Source organism: Hyperoodon ampullatus (assembly GCF_949752795.1).
Source record: "Hyperoodon ampullatus genome assembly, chromosome: 4".
In the NCBI taxonomy this organism is placed as follows: domain Eukaryota; kingdom Metazoa; phylum Chordata; class Mammalia; order Artiodactyla; family Ziphiidae; genus Hyperoodon; species Hyperoodon ampullatus.
Window position 1 is genome coordinate 1,406,221 of NC_136917.1, and position 17,355 is coordinate 1,423,575.

At 44.4% G+C, this 17,355-nt stretch overlaps 1 protein-coding gene across 1 annotated transcript in view; it reads left to right on the forward strand.

Annotated features, from left to right (window-relative positions):
- Positions 1-7,870: 7,870 nt before the first annotated feature.
- Positions 7,871-17,355, forward strand: part of GFPT2 (glutamine-fructose-6-phosphate transaminase 2) — a gene marked incomplete at both ends in the record, with an annotated part of 29,855 nt that continues 20,370 nt past the window's right edge. The window contains 7 exons of the mRNA XM_079703058.1: positions 7,871-7,892; positions 8,793-8,900; positions 9,779-9,877; positions 10,376-10,501; positions 12,956-13,014; positions 13,686-13,820; positions 16,122-16,183. Of these exons, the coding sequence (XP_079559184.1) occupies positions 7,871-7,892; positions 8,793-8,900; positions 9,779-9,877; positions 10,376-10,501; positions 12,956-13,014; positions 13,686-13,820; positions 16,122-16,183 (611 nt within the window). The remainder of the gene's footprint in view (positions 7,893-8,792; positions 8,901-9,778; positions 9,878-10,375; positions 10,502-12,955; positions 13,015-13,685; positions 13,821-16,121; positions 16,184-17,355) is intronic.

The following is a 17,355-nucleotide window of genomic DNA, read 5'->3' on the forward strand; positions in this document are numbered from 1 at the left end:
CTCTGGATGCTAGGATGGCAGTGTAGGCAAGGGGTATACACTGAGCTGCAGTGGTTGGGCCAAGGCAGCCTCTGCCCCAGGGCTGGGCATGTCTCCAACCAGCTTGGAGGTATTTCGCCATCCCTCTTGGGCAAGGGAGGTGTGTAGTGGGAGCCGGCCTTGCTGTGGTTGCCTCTGCCCTGTGGGCAGGGGGCTAGATGGGAAGAGAAAGGTGGAGTTAGAAGCAGGAGTGTCCTGGGGAAGTAGTGACCTCCCAGGGGTCAGGGCAGGGTGTATCAACATGGCCTGGACCTCACCAGGGGAGCTCTGAGTGTGTCCATCAGGGGCCAGATGGGCATCTCCCCACGGGCCAGGCCCCCTCTGCAAGCTATTTTTCATCCCTTGGAGTAGGATTCTAAGACAGGTCTTATGCTAATTTGGGGGGCAGCAGTGATGGGCCCCCTGCAATCAGGTAGACCTGGCTGTGAGTTACTCAACTCTTTGGACCTGGAGCCAGAGATTCCCTGTCTGTCCATGGGAACCACAGCCTGGATATAGGCATTGTAAGGATTAGACAAGATGAGGTTCTGAAGGTATTGGCACATGGGAAGCCTTCATGAGTGGTGATAGTGGTGGTTGTGATTTACTTTGCAATCCCACCCAGTGGAGTTCTGGGATCCTTCCCCAGGACCTGGTTCATTTATCTAGAAGGCTCTCCACTCCATTCCTAGGGTCCTCACAGTGCATGATGGTTGGGGGTGGGTAATGCTGGGGCATATACGCCTTTGTGCTTGAGTGTCTTAGGGTTACGCTTAGAGCAGCGCCTCACTGCCCTGGTGAAAGGAGCTGACACTCAGGGACACCAGACTCAGCACTACCCACCTCTCTTACCGTTCTGTCCCTCGTGCTTACACTTGGGGGTTCTCTCTGCTTGTCCATGGTTGAGGGTGGCTGTCTCCAGCCCAGCTCAAAGGTCACCTTCTCTGATCAACACCCCTCCCCAAATCCATTCATTTATTCATTCATTCATTCATTCATTCATTCAAAAAGTAGTTACTGAGCACCTAAAATGTACCAGGCTCTCTACTGGGTTCTGGGAATATAGGAAGGAATAAGACAGATAAACAAGACACGTGTGGTCTCCATCCTCATGAAGGTTACAATCCAGTGGGGAGTCAGACAAAAGACAGGAAGGGAAGTGCTATATAGGAAATAAACAGGGCCATGTGACTTTTTAAAAATCGGGAGAGGAGGAGGCCTGTAATAGGCCGGGTGGGTGAGCTGTCGGCCACCTTTGCAGAGAGCCGGTCCAGGAGACTTCTGGCACTTTCCCACCTCTCAGCTCTCAGCCTCTCTGCCTGCAAGTCTCTTGAGGGGTCGGGTGGTCCCTGTGCACCATGTCCTCTCATGACTCGCCCTGCAAGGCCCCCTGACTGGTCCATCTCGGCACTTCGCAGCACGTAGCACAGTGATGAAGCCTCTGTGGGCCAGAGAAATGTTTATGGGATGATTTACATCTTAATCAATCTGCAACCAGATCACACATTTGGTTTAATCATCATTTCCCCAAGTAGAAAGCCAAAAATAAATACCAGTAAACTGCTACTATTTTCCTTGTGGTTTTATTTAAAGATAATTTCTCAAGGGCTTCCTTTGTGCTGTATACATACCTGCATTTGTGCCGCATGCTCCCCAGGAGGAGGAACCTCTTTGCCTGATCCATTTTCACAGATACAGACACTTACTATGCGGCAGGCACTGTTCCTCTTGCTTTACAAAGACTCCCATGAATTCTCACAACAACCCTAGGAAGTAGGTGCTGCCATCACCACGCTCCACTGGGAGTTCAGTGACTTGCCCCAGGCCACACAGAAGCAAGGAGTGGGCTGGGATTTGAAATGGATATTTGGCAAAGGTGGTAGGCCGTAGCTGCCACCCTCTGTGCTTCTTGCTGTCACAGACTAGTGAGCAGGTGAGGGAGGAGGAGCCCAGGCGGGGTGACCCTGAGCCTGTCTTTTTATGCATTGGACCGTGTGCTCAGACTGCTTTCTGCCTTCTTGTGGCTGTTGTCCCTCCAGGTGAGCAGAGCTGGGGAGCCACGGTGACGTTGGTTGGGCTAGCTGACAATCCTGTACCCACCACTCTCTAATTCATATAGCGGCACATGGTAACATACTACATACAGGCATGTGGCAAGATAACCTGACTGTACAAATAACCTGACTGACTGACACATGCAGTGGGAAAGGAGTTTCTGCCTTCTGTCCAGCACCCTCGTCAGTGGCAACCACTGCTCCTTGGGTCTTCCAGAAACATGCTATGTGTCTCCCTGCCCCACCTTGGGTAATTTACAGATGTTCTGCAGGCCACTTTTTCCCCTTGACACATGTTGGAGATGTAGCCTGTTTTCCAAGAGAACATACAACTTCACCTTGTTCTCTGTATAGGGCTGCCTGCATGTGGCCCTACAGTGGCCACGTGTGGCCGTGCCATCACTTACCTGGGCCCTGCCAGGCATCAGGCTGTCCCCAGTCTTCAGCTACCACAGACAGCGCTGAGCAACTATCCTAATGCACTCACACTTGAATCTCTGCACAGATATCTGTTGGATACATTCCTAGAAGTGCAGAAGCTTTGTTCAACAGATGTGTACATTTTAATTTGAGAGATTGCCAAATTGCCTTCCAAAGAGAGTGTACAAATTTAAGCTCTCACTTGTCAAACTGGTGGATCTTTACTGATTTCATAGGTTAAAAATGGATTCTCATTGCAGCTTTTATTGCAGATGAATGGGATTCCAGAAGGGAATTCTGATATGAATAGCAAACAAAATTCCTGGGAAAGCAGCTTTATTCTATTTCATTATTTTTTTAAATAGTAAGAGCACAGTATAGGTGCTGTTTTATTCACTTTCATCTGGTGGCGTGCAGAGAGAATCCAGCCAAGAGGAGAGAGGAGAGAGACAGTGCTTAAAAGAATTTACTGAACAGAGGTTGGTATGCAAGAGATTTCATGTTAAAAATTAGATTTATGCCTTCTTGCGCAAGGACCTTGAAAACCACTTCTTGGCAGCCCCTCTCACCACAGTAATCAAGCAAACGGTGCTTGAGTGGCTGCCAAGCCTCCCAGCTGGGTGTGGACACAGCTGGTGGTCCTGATGGCAAGGACCCTTTAGCCGTTCCAGCCATTTCCAGCACACCAGGGGCTCTGGCAGCAGCACCTCCCACCAAGGCGGCTGTTCTGGGTCTCAGAGCCAGAGACGCATACGTGCCTGACGTGAGTTCAGAAGTGAAGTTTGTGTATGGTGTTAGGGAGTGTTCTAATCTCATACTTTTACATGTACCAGTCCAGTTTTCCCAGCACCACTTATTGAAGAGGCTGTCCTTTCTCCACTGTACATTCCTGCCTCCTTTATGAAAGATAAGGTGACCATATGTGCGTGGGTTTATCTCTGGGCTTTCTATCCTGTTCCATTGATCTATATTTCTGTTTTTGTGCCAGTACCATACTGTCTAGATTACTGTAACTTAGTAGTATAGTCTGAAGTCAGGGAGCCTGATTCCTCCAGCCCCGTTTTTCGTTCTCAAGACTGCTTTGGCTATTGGGGGTCTTTTGTGTTTCCAATTATCAAACTCTTAGAGGAAAACATAGGCAGAACACTCTATGACATAAATCACAGCAAGGTCCTTTTTGACCCACCTCCTAGAGAAATAGAAATAAAAACAAAAATAAACAAATGGGATCTAATGAAACTTAAAAGCTTTTGCACAGCAAAGGAAACCATAAACAAGACCAAAAGACAACCCTCAGAATGGGAGAAAATATTTGCAAATGAAGCAACTGACAAAGGATTAATCTCCAAAATTTACAAGCAGCTCATGCAGCTCAATAACAAAAAAACAAACAACCCAATCCAAAAATGGGCAGAAGACCTAAACAGACATTTCTCCAAAGAAGATATACAGATTGCCAACAAACACATGAAAGAATGCTCAACATCATTAATCATTAGAGAAATGTGAATCAAAACTACAATGAGATATCATCTCACACCGGTCAGAATGGCCATCATCAAAAAATCTAGAAACAATAAATGCTGGAGAGGGTGTGGATAAAAGGGAGCACTCTTGCACTGCTGGTGGGAATGTGAATTGGTACAGCCACTAAGGAGAAGAGTATGGAGGTTCCTTAAAAAACTACAAATAGAACTACCATATGACCCAGCAATCCCACTACTGGGCATATACCCTGAGAAAACCATAATTCAAAAAGAGTCATGTACCAAAATGTTCATTGCAGCTCTATTTACAATAGCCAGGAGATGGAAGCAGCCTAAGTGTCCATCATCGGATGAATGGATAAAGAAGATGTGGCACATATGTACAATGGAAAGAATTGTAAAGAAAATTGAAAAGAAACGAAATTGAGTTATTTGTAGTGAGGTGGATGGACCTAGAGTCTGTCATACAGAGTGAAGTAAGTCAGAAAGAGAAAGACAAATACCGTATGCTAAGACATATATATGGAATCTAAGAAAAAAAATGTCATGAAGAACCTAGGGGTAAGACGGGAATAAAGACACAGACCTACTAGAGAATGGACTTGAGGATATGGGGAGGGGGAAGGGTGAGCTGTGACAAAGTGAGAGAGTGGCATGGACATATATACACTACCAAATGTAAAATAGATAGCTAGTGGGAAGCAGCCGCATAGCACAGGGAGATCAGCTCGGTGCTTTGTGGCCACCTAGAGGGGTGGGATAGGGAGGGAGACGCAAGAGGGAAGAGATATGGGAACATATGTATATGTATAACTGATTCACTTTGTTATAAAGCAGAAACTAACACACTGTTGTAAAGCAATTATACTCCAATAAAGATGTAAAAAATAAATAAATAAAAAATAAAAAAATAAACACAGAAGTGAAGTTTGGCCCAGAGGACGGGGAATTGCAGGGGAGAATCGGCAAACATACAGCGCTCTTGTAAAAGAATTTCGGCTTTAAAAGAGTTGGTGTTTTTCCTTTCAAAACATTTAAAACAATTTATGCATATATTTGTTTGATGACCACCTCTCATTCTGACTATAAGGATCATGTATGTTTTATTTTCCTTGATATTTGTAAGACCTAACAGAGTGAATGCCACGTAGGAAAAAGGCTCTAGATATTTTCAAAAGAATGAATAAGAGGATGAATTCTGGCCAAATAAATAAATAAAAAGAAGTTGGAGAACACAGTAGATTGTATATAAAACTATGTATTATTTTTTTAAGGCATAAAGCCAACAAAGAAGACAATGCCACTGAACAAATAGGATAAAATATATATATATCTTTTATTCCATGCTTATGGGAGAAAAATAGACAATAATTTGACTTTTGGAAATATACATTGTCTCCACCCAGCACCCCCCCCCAAAAAAAAAAACAAGAGTTGGTGTATGGGCCTTTGTGTCATCTGCAATGCCTGTTAGCTCCCCTTTGTGAGGGTGCAGGTATAATTCTAGACCAATTCCCAAGGTGCCAGGAGAGTTTTGCAGTTTAAAAGACTACAAAAATGGTTTGTGAGTTGCTCCATTCTTCATATAGCCATCTCCCATAGCTATGTGCTCTTTACATTGACTGGAATTTGACCAGTATATTTTGCAGAAAAACTAATGTTATAGAAAGTTTTACCTAAGCATAGATTATGGTGATGGCTACACAACTCTGTGAATATACTTAAAAACCATTGCATTGTACACTTTAAATGGGATAATATTATGGTATGTGACTTGTATCCCAATGAAGCTGTTAAAAATTTACATTAAAAAGTGGCTGTCTTTTTTTTTATATATATGTAAGGTGACAAAAATACATCCTCTGACCAGAAGTGTTTAGGTTTGAAGCATAGGGTAAATTGTGAGCTCTTGAAGCACAGATGCTCAGCTGGGGAAGCGCTTCTCACCTGACCTAGAAGACAAAAATAGCTGACTGCCAAAGTTATCCTTGGCCATTTTTAAAAGAAAACGTCTGTAACTGCTCAGAAACCACAGTGTGCGTGTTTTTAAATATAAACCCTGCCCCTTAATACTCGTGTGCAAATATATCCTGTGTACAGTAGCATACAGTACCTAAGAATGCAAAATATAATTTTTAGCACTGTATAATTTCATCGCCTTTTTTTGACTGTGTCTAGATTAATTTTAGCAAGTTAAATTTCTATGATGTGACCCTACTTACTGCTTAGGAATATAATATTTACTTTAATCATTTAGTTTAAATCATTTAGTTTAATCATTCATTCAAAAATACTGTATTGACTTGAATATAATCTAGAGACATTACAGCTATTACAGAGATATGACATGTGGTTTGCTGTATAATCGGGATCATCCCTTAGTTATCTGCAGGCAGGTTGTCCTCTCCAAGGTTTATCTCTGGCAAATTTTTTCCCAGTTTTATTGAGATATAATTGATGTATAACATTGTATAAGTTTAAGATATACAACATAATGATTTGTATATGTATATATGTATTGGTATATGTTACATATGTATGTGTATATGTATATACATATTGCAAAATGATTACCCCAATATTAGTTAACATTCATCACCTCACATAGTTAAAAGTTTTTCACTATGATGAGAACTTTTAAGATCTACTCTCTTAGCAACTTTCAAATATACAATAGAATATTAACTATAGCCACCATGCTGTACTTTGCATCACCAGAGTTCATCTTATAACTGGAAGTTTGTACCTTTTGACCACCTTCACCTAATTCCCTCACCTCTCATCCCCCACCTCTGGCAACCACCAATCTGATTTCTTTATCTATGAGTTAGTTTTTTTGTTAGATTCTATATAAAAGTGAGATCATACAGTATTTGTCTTTCTCTGTCTGACTTATTTCACCTAGCATATTGCCCTCAAGATTCATCCATGTTGTCACAAATGGCAGGATTTCCTCCTTTTTTATGGCTGGATGATATTCCATTAATATTACGTATATAGGGCTTCCTTGGTGGCTCAGTGGTTAAGAATCCGCCTGCCAATGCAGGGCACATGGGTTTGAGCCCTGGTCCAGGAAGATCCCACATGCCGTGGAGCAACTAAGCCCATGGGCCACAACTACTGAGCCTGTGCTCTAGAGCCCACGTGCCACAACTACTGAAGCCCGTGCGCCTAGAGCCCGTGCTCCGCAACAAGAGAAGCCACTGCAACGAGAAGCCTGCCACTCGCTGCAACTAGAGAAAGCCCGCGCACATCAACAAAGACCCAATGCAGCCAAAAATAAATCAATAAAATTAATTAATTAATAAAAAAATACTACATATATATTCCATGGCTACTTTATCCATTCATCCATCAATGGACACTTAAGTAGTTTCCATGTCTTGGCTATTGTAAATAATGCTGCAATGAACATGGGGGTGCAGGTACAGGTATCTGGAAATTTTAAAATTTTGCTCAGACCTTTCTGTCATCCCAGAAAAATGTTGAGAAAATTTAAAAATAATAAAATTTAAAAATCAAAATTGAGAAAATAAACCTTCTTTTAACCCTATTCATCCCCGAGGCAGTGCTGCCCAGAGGTTAGGATCATTTAGGTCCTAAAATCAGATCTCTTTGGTTCCACTCCTGACTCTGGCCCAGTTCCAGAAGGTAAGGGGAGGGTAATGGCAGGTCCAACCTCTAAGACTGCTTCGAGCTTTGATTGATACCTGTGTAGCAATGCTTAGCCCAGTGCCTGGCATATAGTGAGTTCTCAATAAGATGAGTCCCTTTTCACAATCCATACTGTTGCTTCCCTGCTTAATACAGATTCATGGTCATTCTATCCACATACATTTATTGAACAAGGACCATGTGCCAAGACGCCTGTGACCTTGTCAGGGGATGTAGATGCCTCAGGATCTAAGAGCAGGTGAACACTTCTGGCCAGGGCCTGGACAAGCCTGCCCTGGGAGGTGGGGTTGGAGCTAAACTTTGAGAAGGGAAGGTTTTCCTGTGTAGGGCAAAAGGACAGAGGGGTAATGGGATGGGGCCCTCACAGATCAGGATAGAGACAGACCAAGGGTCTGTAGTCTCAAGCAGAGGAGTGGAGGAGTTTGGAAAGAACCAACATGATGACTGTTTCTTCCTATTTGGGAAAATGTTATTTTAATATATGAATGCAGAAACTAAAGCCAAACAAAATCTTCTAGGCTGGTGGGCCTCCCTTGAAGATAAGGATTCTCTGTGAGGCCAAGAGATGATTTTATGCTTGCTGTCATAAAAGTAGTGCTTATCGATGGTAATGCTCCAAGCAGTAGGGCCAAGTGGAAAGTGGAGCAAAGGCCCCAGCCCCTGTTCCTACCTGTCGCAGGAGGCTGGGGTGACCTCCTTTTGACTCTTCTCAGGTGTGTTCTGTGCAAACCAAGGAGTCCACATAGCGGGGACTTCCAGATGGCCCTAGGTGGTTGCTTTGTTTTGCTGATCTTTTCTATTATAAATGTTGCCACAATGAAAGGTGTCTTCTGTGAGTATGTCCATAGGAGAAATTCTCCGCGGTGGAATGGCAAGGCCGTGGTGTGTGAGTGTGTTCTTCACATGCTTTGTGTGTCCTTTTGTCACTGCAGGAGGGCTGCATACAATGTCCTTCTAGAAGCAGTAAGGGAGTTCTGCTCTTCTTCCATTATGTCTGGGGAAGGCCACACCTTCCTCTGCAGGCAGCCTGGAAGCCCTTCAGTGATGTGCCTCCAGTGGTATCTGTTTCCCCAGAAGTGTTTTCTTCTAAACATGAACCAAGTGTTTTGTAAACATATGGTTTTCCCTCTTTTAACAGGAATCTTCGCCTACATGAACTACAGAGTCCCCCGGACAAGGAAGGAGATTTTTGAAACCCTCATCAAGGGACTGCAGCGGCTTGAGTATAGAGGCTATGACTCAGCAGGTACGCTCTGCAGGCTGCTGCCATATAAACATAATGCTTGTTCATTAAAGAAAATTGAAAATTTCTATAGAAAAGTAGAAAGAAAAAACAAGGGTAAAAAAATATCCATCAAAAGCACCCCCCATCAATATCTGTGTCCCTCCTGTGGTCGTCTGGGGTCTGGGGACGGTAGAGGTATCATGCAGATATTTATTGTTTTATCTAATTATAATTATGCAATTCTGTAATTTTGTGTTCTTCTTCTTTCACTTACCTTGTTTTTTTCCATTATCCTAAACAATTCCTAACATAATCTTTCTAAGTGGCTGCACAGTCCTCCACTGGATGCCTATCTCAGAGTTTACTCCTTCATCCACATAACAGGTGGATATTTAGTCTGTTTCCCATTTTTAATTAAGCAGCCTTAGGAGAAAAAGGAGAGCCAAATAATTATATATTCCTATAAATTCTTAATAGAAAGCAAGTCAGATGAAAGATTGCAGGAACACTAGTGCAATGGAAACACCAGCTAAAGTAGCAGAATGCAAAGTGCACAAATGTCCTTAAATGAGCCTGCTGCCTTTGGTGGCGGACGTGGTGGCACCTCTCCTGCAGGCGAACTCCAAGAATTACCCTGGTTAGAAGCCGGGGTGAGGCAGCCACAGCCTGGGTTCCAGGCACATGTTCCCTGATTGCTGGTTAGCACTGTCACAGTCACAGCCTCCTCTTTCCAAGTCAATATCCTAACAATGTCTAGTTCTCTTCTGGGCAGCAAGCCTGGGGAATAAGAACTAATAAATCCACAGTTCTGTGTAGCGCTTACCCAGGGTCATTCCCTGTAATGAAGCATGGGAGACAAAACTTAAATTCCAGTACAAAAAATCATGTTTATGTTACAGGTGTGGCAATCGATGGAAATAATAACGAAGTCAAAGAAAGACATATCCAGCTAGTCAAGAAAAGAGGAAATGTCAAGGCTCTTGATGAAGAACTTTACAGTATGTGAAAGACATGCCAAGTCAGAGTAATAATCGCAACCTGGGTCACTTTAAAATCTTTAATTCCAACAGCATTGGAGACTAAAAATATTAACCTACCCAAGCATGGAAAAATAGGAGGGTTAAGTCCATGTTGCAAAACTGTTTCCCAGAGTGTGGGATGGTTTATTTCAGGTGATGGTGCGCTGAGAATTTTTTTTTCAATATTTAGTACTTATGTATTTTAATGTTTCTGGCAAATGATACTGCTTTTCCATTTATGGTAGGGACCTGTAATTTTCTTTTTAAAGTAAGTTTATTTCAGTTAAGTGAGTTAGGTTACTGATAAGTACTAATTAAAGCAAGGGTCTGGCAGAATTCTCCAGAATGGGGCCTTTGTGGTTGATGGTGGGATGTACTTTTGGTGTAGCTGATGTGTCTTCATGTAATGAAGTCACCTCATGTAACAGTACCATGTCAATGCTTAAAGTGTGGCAAACTTATTTTTCCTTCATCTAGAACAGGACAGCATGGACTTAAAAGTGGAGTTTGAGACCCACTTTGGCATTGCCCACACACGTTGGGCCACCCACGGGGTCCCCAATGCTGTCAACAGCCACCCACAGCGCTCAGACAAAGGCAACGGTATGTAGTATAGCCTTGCTCCTCTGTCCTAGTGGTTGTGCCTGGCCCTGACCTGTGCCAGGGTTGATCCACACCCACCACCAACTGGCTTCTCAGCATCCCTGTCTTCCCCCAGTATCCAAACTGTTGGCACTGGGCCCTAGAAAGGAGGCAAATTCAACCTGACCCCTGGATAGTGCTGACCCCGCAAGCATCCACAGGAAAACAGTGGCACTTCCCATGAATGCCTTTGGCTCTGGGAACCCAGCCTGAGTGGGACTTGGTGGTGTAAAGGGTTGAAGGCCTGCGCACTCTTCCTCAGTTAGGGACCAGGGTGTTCCAGAGGGCTGGGCACTTGAGGAAAGATTGGGGTTCCTTCCTCGTCCAGCTATACCCATCCCTGCCCCTGAAGAGAGTGGTCCTGAGCCAGGGCAGGTGGCAGTGCTGATCTTGTTTAACATCTGAGGTGCCTGCTCCAATCCTGGTCCCTGTAACGAGGGCCACCCATGTCTCCCAATTCCCCCCTCACCATGTCAGCCCCAGCTCATGGGTCCACATCACTTGCCTGAGCCCCCAGGACAATTCTTTATGTGGTGGTTCTCTTAAATGATGTCCCAGTCTCCTCTCATGGGGGAAGGACTGGTAGGTCTGGAGCTCCCACTGGAAGCTCTCAGGGACTCTGTGGTCAGCACCCAGGGGTATCAGGGCCTCTGGCAGTAGGACACATGGGCATATGAGATGGAGTCTGGGCCTTCTAGTGGGTCTCCACTCTGGGTTGGGCCTGGTCAGGTCAGAAGCCCCCATGACCCACACCTGGGCATGAAGCAAGAGGGTGTCCGGTGGAGAGAATGATTTCTGGAGTCAGCTGGGATCCTCCACCCCAAGCCAACTCCAGAATGTGGCATAATGCAGGTTCTTGCCAAGCCTCATATTAGAGTAGGGATCAGACACGTAAGAGTAGTTGTAGGGTATTTACTATTATCTAAACACTTGACAAGCCTCACTGCCATTAATTATCTTGGAAGTCAGGCCACAGGAGCGAGCAGCACCTCCCTCGTCAGTGTCCTTTGCCCCTGTGGACACTGCAGTACGTGGAGGCAGCTCACCCTGCCCGATTTGGAAAGGAAAGCCTCCCGGAGAGAACAGGAGGGCCCCATGCACCTCTGTCATCAGAGCAGCCAGAGATAGCACAGGGACCAGGCTATACATACACCTACATGGTCAGAGACTTGGGTAGTGAGGTTTCTTTGCTGGGGACCATTCCTTGCATCTGGTCCATGTCCTGAGCCATGAGACACCCCACTACAGGGGCAGGCACCCTACACTCAGGAGGGGGACAATAGACCCCACGGTGCTGAGGACCTAGGATATACATCCAGCCAAACCCCAAGCTAGATGCAGAGGCTGGTCCCTGGAGCAACAGTGTTGGCTGAGGTAACACACTGTACCGAGACCATGTGCCCTGAAATGTCGCCACCTCATCCTCAGCCTCCTGCCCACTGAGATGATAGGGTGAACCCCCGCTTCACTGCAGACAATGATTCTGTGTCCCCAAAGCAACTAGGCTCCAAGGAGATTGCCCCCACACCCAAATTTGGAAATGCCTGCCGTGACTCAGGATGAATAATTGAAAATAAAACAACATGGGAAATAAGAAAAGATTTGTAAAATTTCTCTAATGACTTATCAGTGATATCTGAAGAGCATACTTTTTTTTTTTTTTTTTTTTTTGCGGCACGCGGGCCTCTCACCGTTGTGGCCTCTCCCTCTGCGGAGCACAGGCTCCGGATGCACAGGCCCAGCAGCCATGGCTCACGGGCCCAGCCGCTCCACGGCATGTGGGATCTTCCCGGACCGGGGCACAAACCCGCGTCCCCTGCATCGGCAGGCGGACTCTCAACCACTGCGCCACCAGGGAAGCCCAGAGCATACTTTTAAGGAAGACTTATACCCAGCAACTACACTGCATACGAAAATTACACAAAGAAGTTTTCACAAAGAAAACACAGATTCTAGGAAACAAATTAATGATGAGAAGTTAAGACAATAGGCTGAGATGAAAGAAAATGTGACAGGGTTAAGAAAATAATGTGAAGAAACAAAGTCACAATAGATATGAAAAAAATGGAGAACGGGATGGTTGTGAAGACAGTTAATAGATAATGAAGGGTTAATCATCCCTTTTGACATAAATACCAAAGCCTATTTCATGCTACTGTAGGCCACAAGTCAGAGCTCAGTGCGTGGCCAGGTTGGTGGAAGCTTTTTATCAAAAGAGAAATGTGTTATTTCCTCGGGTTTAAATTGCAGTCATGGCAGATGTCAGCTCTAATCCCTGTAAATGAAGTTTGCTTAACACAAGTGTCTGTATGAGCAAAGTTTGTAGGTTTCAAGCTGTCAAATTGTCTTTCTTCACATCTGACTTGAACTTCATTTCTTCATAGCATTTCTCTCTTGACTAAACTTTTCTTCCAGAATTCGTGGTCATCCATAATGGGATCATTACAAATTACAAAGACCTGAGGAAATTTCTGGTAAGATACTTCCCCTGGGTAACATCTAAGTCAAGTGGTATTGGTCTTTCCCAGAAACTTTCCAACCAGCTCATTTCCCTCCAGAAAAAAAGGCAGAAGCTGACTGAGGTCCACTCTTGGCCACATCACCACATTAGACACAAACCTCATCCCCAGCTCAGGCTCCTCCCCAGATCTTGCTGGAGGAGAGAGCAGGGCATTCTCATTTACCTCAAAGACCATTGCAGACAGAGTCAGAGCAGAATCAAAAGAACATGAACTTCTTTTTATTAAAGTGTCTGCACTGAATAACATACCGACTCATACACCAAATGGAATGTGGGGTGGGAAGGCAGGCGGCGAGTGTTTCAAGTTTGAAGAGGTTGTGGTATTGGTTGGGAGGTGGGTGGATTTGACTCAGTGTATTTGATCATTTTGATTGCTGTTATTTTGCAATGTCCAGATTAATGGCAAGGACAAGCTTCTGAGGCGGGATGATCTCAGGGAAGACTACAATGACTCAGCTGTGTTAGGCTGTGGGATTCAGGCAAACATTTCTCATCCCTTCCCCGTTTTCCTTGTTCTTGCCTTAAGTCACTCCAAGGACAAGTCATAAGGGAGGAGAGGGAGCTGGCCAGGCCAGCATTGCACAACAACCATTATCTGACACTCTGTCCACCCAAATATTCCAGGAAAGCAAAGGCTATGAGTTTGAGTCAGAAACAGATACAGAGACCATCGCCAAGCTGATTAAATATGTGTTCGACAACAGAGAAACTGAGGACATTACATTTTCAACACTGGTCGAGAGAGTCATTCAGCAGTTGGTGAGTTACAAGTCTCACTTATCTAAATCATCCCTTCATTCCTTCAGTTTTTATAAACATTTATTAGGCAAACTGGCACCAAGTACCTGAGGATTAAAGATGGCTCATCTACAGTGCCTGGCCTTAAAATGTTACATCCTTGTAGAATTGGGAGAAGTTCTGAGGTTTTGGTAGTAAACATCAAATAGAAACTGCTTTGCTTCATTTTAACATCTCTGAAATGGTGATAGGCCTTCTGATCTGTGGCTTCTACCAATGGTGTGTTGCGCAAGGGACCTTGATTGTGGCAGTTCATGTTGTCATCTTATCAGTTGAGTTGTGTGCATTGTTGACTTGTGCGCATACATACCCAAGATGAATTTAACTGATGTTGGAGACTTAGAATTGTAGTCTTTCCTCCTGTTTCAGTAAAGCAGTTATTTGTCATGTGGGAGAAATGCCCACAAGTCCTTACTGAGTGGAGTTGGAAGAAAGGAAGAGGAAATAAAGACAGCAGGTGTGGACTTTTGAGAAGTTTGGTTGTACAAGAAGAAGGGTGCAAAGAAATGGCCCAGTGAAGGGAGAGGGTTGCAGTTCTGAGGCAGGATTCTGTTTTTGTGGTAGGAGATATCAGATCATGTCTGTGTGCTGAAATGAATGATCCAGGCGGGAGAAAGAGATTGGCGATGTCCCAGAGGGCTGGACCCATGGAACAAGGTCCCTGCAAAGGGGCACATGGTGGAGGGATTGTCCAAGAGAGACACCTCCTTGGAGGAGGAGGTAGAGCAGACCCAGGCCCTCCATGGGACGGTGGAGGGAGGAGGAGAGGGCTCCAGACTTACTAGAATCCATCCTTCTGAGCATCAGAGCTGTCCAGTAGCTCCCCTGAGATGGAGACAGCTTGGAGACAGTGTTCAGGGCTGAGAATCTAGAACATCTGGGGTCAGAGGCTGCTTTGGGTTCAACACTGTGGTTTAAAATATATGACCCTTTGGTGTTTTCAGTCTTTTTTTAAAAGTAAGTCAAACCCTTTGCCCTATGACTCCCATTTGGGGGGACCTTAATTTAGAGGACATATTTATAAATAAAAGCCTGTCCCATAACTAATGTACAGTAAAGCAATATAGTTTTGCAGCATAGTACTTCCTCTTTTCCATTTGTAATTTTAAATTTTGGAAATGTCTCTCAGTGATGGCACTTTTAAACTTCAGCGATTTATCTGAAGCAACACAGGGCTCTTTTTGGCAGAGAACGGGAAGAGTTTTTCTATTTAGTCCTACTTCATTGCTGACAAAACCAGCAGGGTGAATGTCAGGCTCCTCGGGTTCTTTCTAAAGCCCCTTCATTTTGGGCAGTTTGAAAGGCCCTTAGGGACCTGGAGATGCTGGCCCTGGGGTCCCTCTGGTTGTGTCACTGAGTTGGCAAACTGGCCATAGCATGAGGCCATGAGGTCTGCCTAGGTTTCCAAACCTTGTAAATCCAGGTTTATAGCTGGCTGTACATAAAGTCAAGTAGGGTCATGATTAGTACAGGATGGTCAGAATGTAGGAGAGAATTTTGCATTGAACTTTTAAATAGGAAGAGCATTTGGAGTCTTGAGTTAGGAGAACTATATTCTAACTCTAGTTTGCACAAACCAACAAGCTGAGGCACAGAGCACAAATGGCAGTCATTGCCATAGAAATAATAATTGTAACATCTCATACTTCTGATGTGTCTCTATATGTCAGGCACTATTCTAAGCATTTAAAATGCATTAGCTCACAGAAGCCATACAAGGTAGGACTGTTCTCATTTCCATTCACCATGAGACACAAAGAAGGCTGCAGTGATTGCCCAGTTAAGGGGTGGAGCCATGATTTGAACCCAGGCACTAACGTGTGTTGAGCTAAACTTAGGTCGTGGATTAGCTCCTTTAATCCTCACAATTGCTCCCTGAGTAGGTACCATCCCTGAGGCCCAGGGCAGGACACCTGGCTACGGTTCTCATTTCCTGAGGTTCTAACTGCAGCAGTCCACCCAGGTCATCACAGAGCTGGGAACTGTTCCTTGTGGGCCTGGACAGGGAGGTTTATATTGCTTACAATGAAATCCACAAGTTCTGGTCTTTGATACTTGATTGTGGTACCGCCTGTTTCACTTTCCCCTCCTGACATCACCCTGCGCAAGCCGTGCTACATTCAGCACCCTGAGTGAGTGACCCCAGGACTGCCCGCAGTGAAGAGGCTCCCAGGGAGAGCTGTCTGGGGTAGTGGGCTGAGCTGCAGCAACCTAGCTTAGCCAGAGTAAGTTGTTCCTCACTCTCCTTTCCCGTCTTTTCAGGAAGGCGCATTTGCATTGGTTTTCAAGAGCATCCACTACCCCGGAGAAGCCGTGGCCACAAGGTGAGGCAGAACGCATTAACATTTCCAGTAACAAATAAATAAAATAATATCACTTAGCTTGAGGCACAAGGGAGAAGTAGGGCCTCTGGCAAAACAGAAGGTGATCACTCTATCTAAGGGACAACTGTGGCTTAGCCACAGAGAATGTACCCCACCATCTCTGTGGCTGGAGCTTCTGAATTTTTTAAAGAGAAACTAGAAAGTTGGATTTTTATTTGAAATCTCTAGACTTTTTTTTAGAAATTGATAACAAATTCAATCTAAAAATAAAGTTGTATAGCAAGGGCAGGTCCAGGTTTCAGGTCAACTTCAGAGATTCCCTTTAGAAAAAGCATGCAAAATTATGAGCATGAAATTAAGAACAAAAATGAATGTTGATTTGAATCCAGTAAAGAAGAGGCCTTGAAGGCCAAGAGCTCAAGCTTCATCACCTTCATGCCAGGTGTGATCCAGGAATCAGCTGAGAGGGCCTGGGTCAGCCCACATGTCCTTCTGTTAGAGCCCTGTGGCCCCCAGCAATGTGTGGATTCACACAAGTGGGCACATGAGTGCCATCCTATAATTTTATATTCAGATGGGTGGATTATCCACCCATCCATCCATCTGTCCATCCACTCATTTGTCTATCTACCAATTTATCTGTCCATCTATCTATCCATCTGTCTATCCATCCATCAATCAATCTGACCATCTATCTACCCATCTATCCATCCATCCAACTAATATTTGTTGAGCATTTACTGTGTACTGGGCCCTGGGGACCTAGTGACACCCAACCTGGTCCTACCCTTAAGGTAGCAGTCCCCAACATCTTTGGCACCAGGGACCAGTTTCATGGAAGACAGTTTTTCCATGGACCAGTGGCAGGGGGGATGGTTTCGGGATGATTCAAGCACATTACATTTATTGTGCACTTTATTTCTATTATTATTACATTGTAATATATAATGAAATAATTATACAACTCACCATAATGCAGAATCAGTGGGAGCCCTGAGCTTGTTTTTGCTTGCCACTCACCAGTAGGGTTTTTTTGTTTGTTTTGTTTTTTTTAATTTATTTATTTATTTATTTATTTATGGCTGTGTTAGGTCTTCGTTTCTGTGCGACCAATAGGATTTTGATATGAGTCTGCAAGCAGTTGATTTATTACAGTCTCTGTGCAGTCAAAC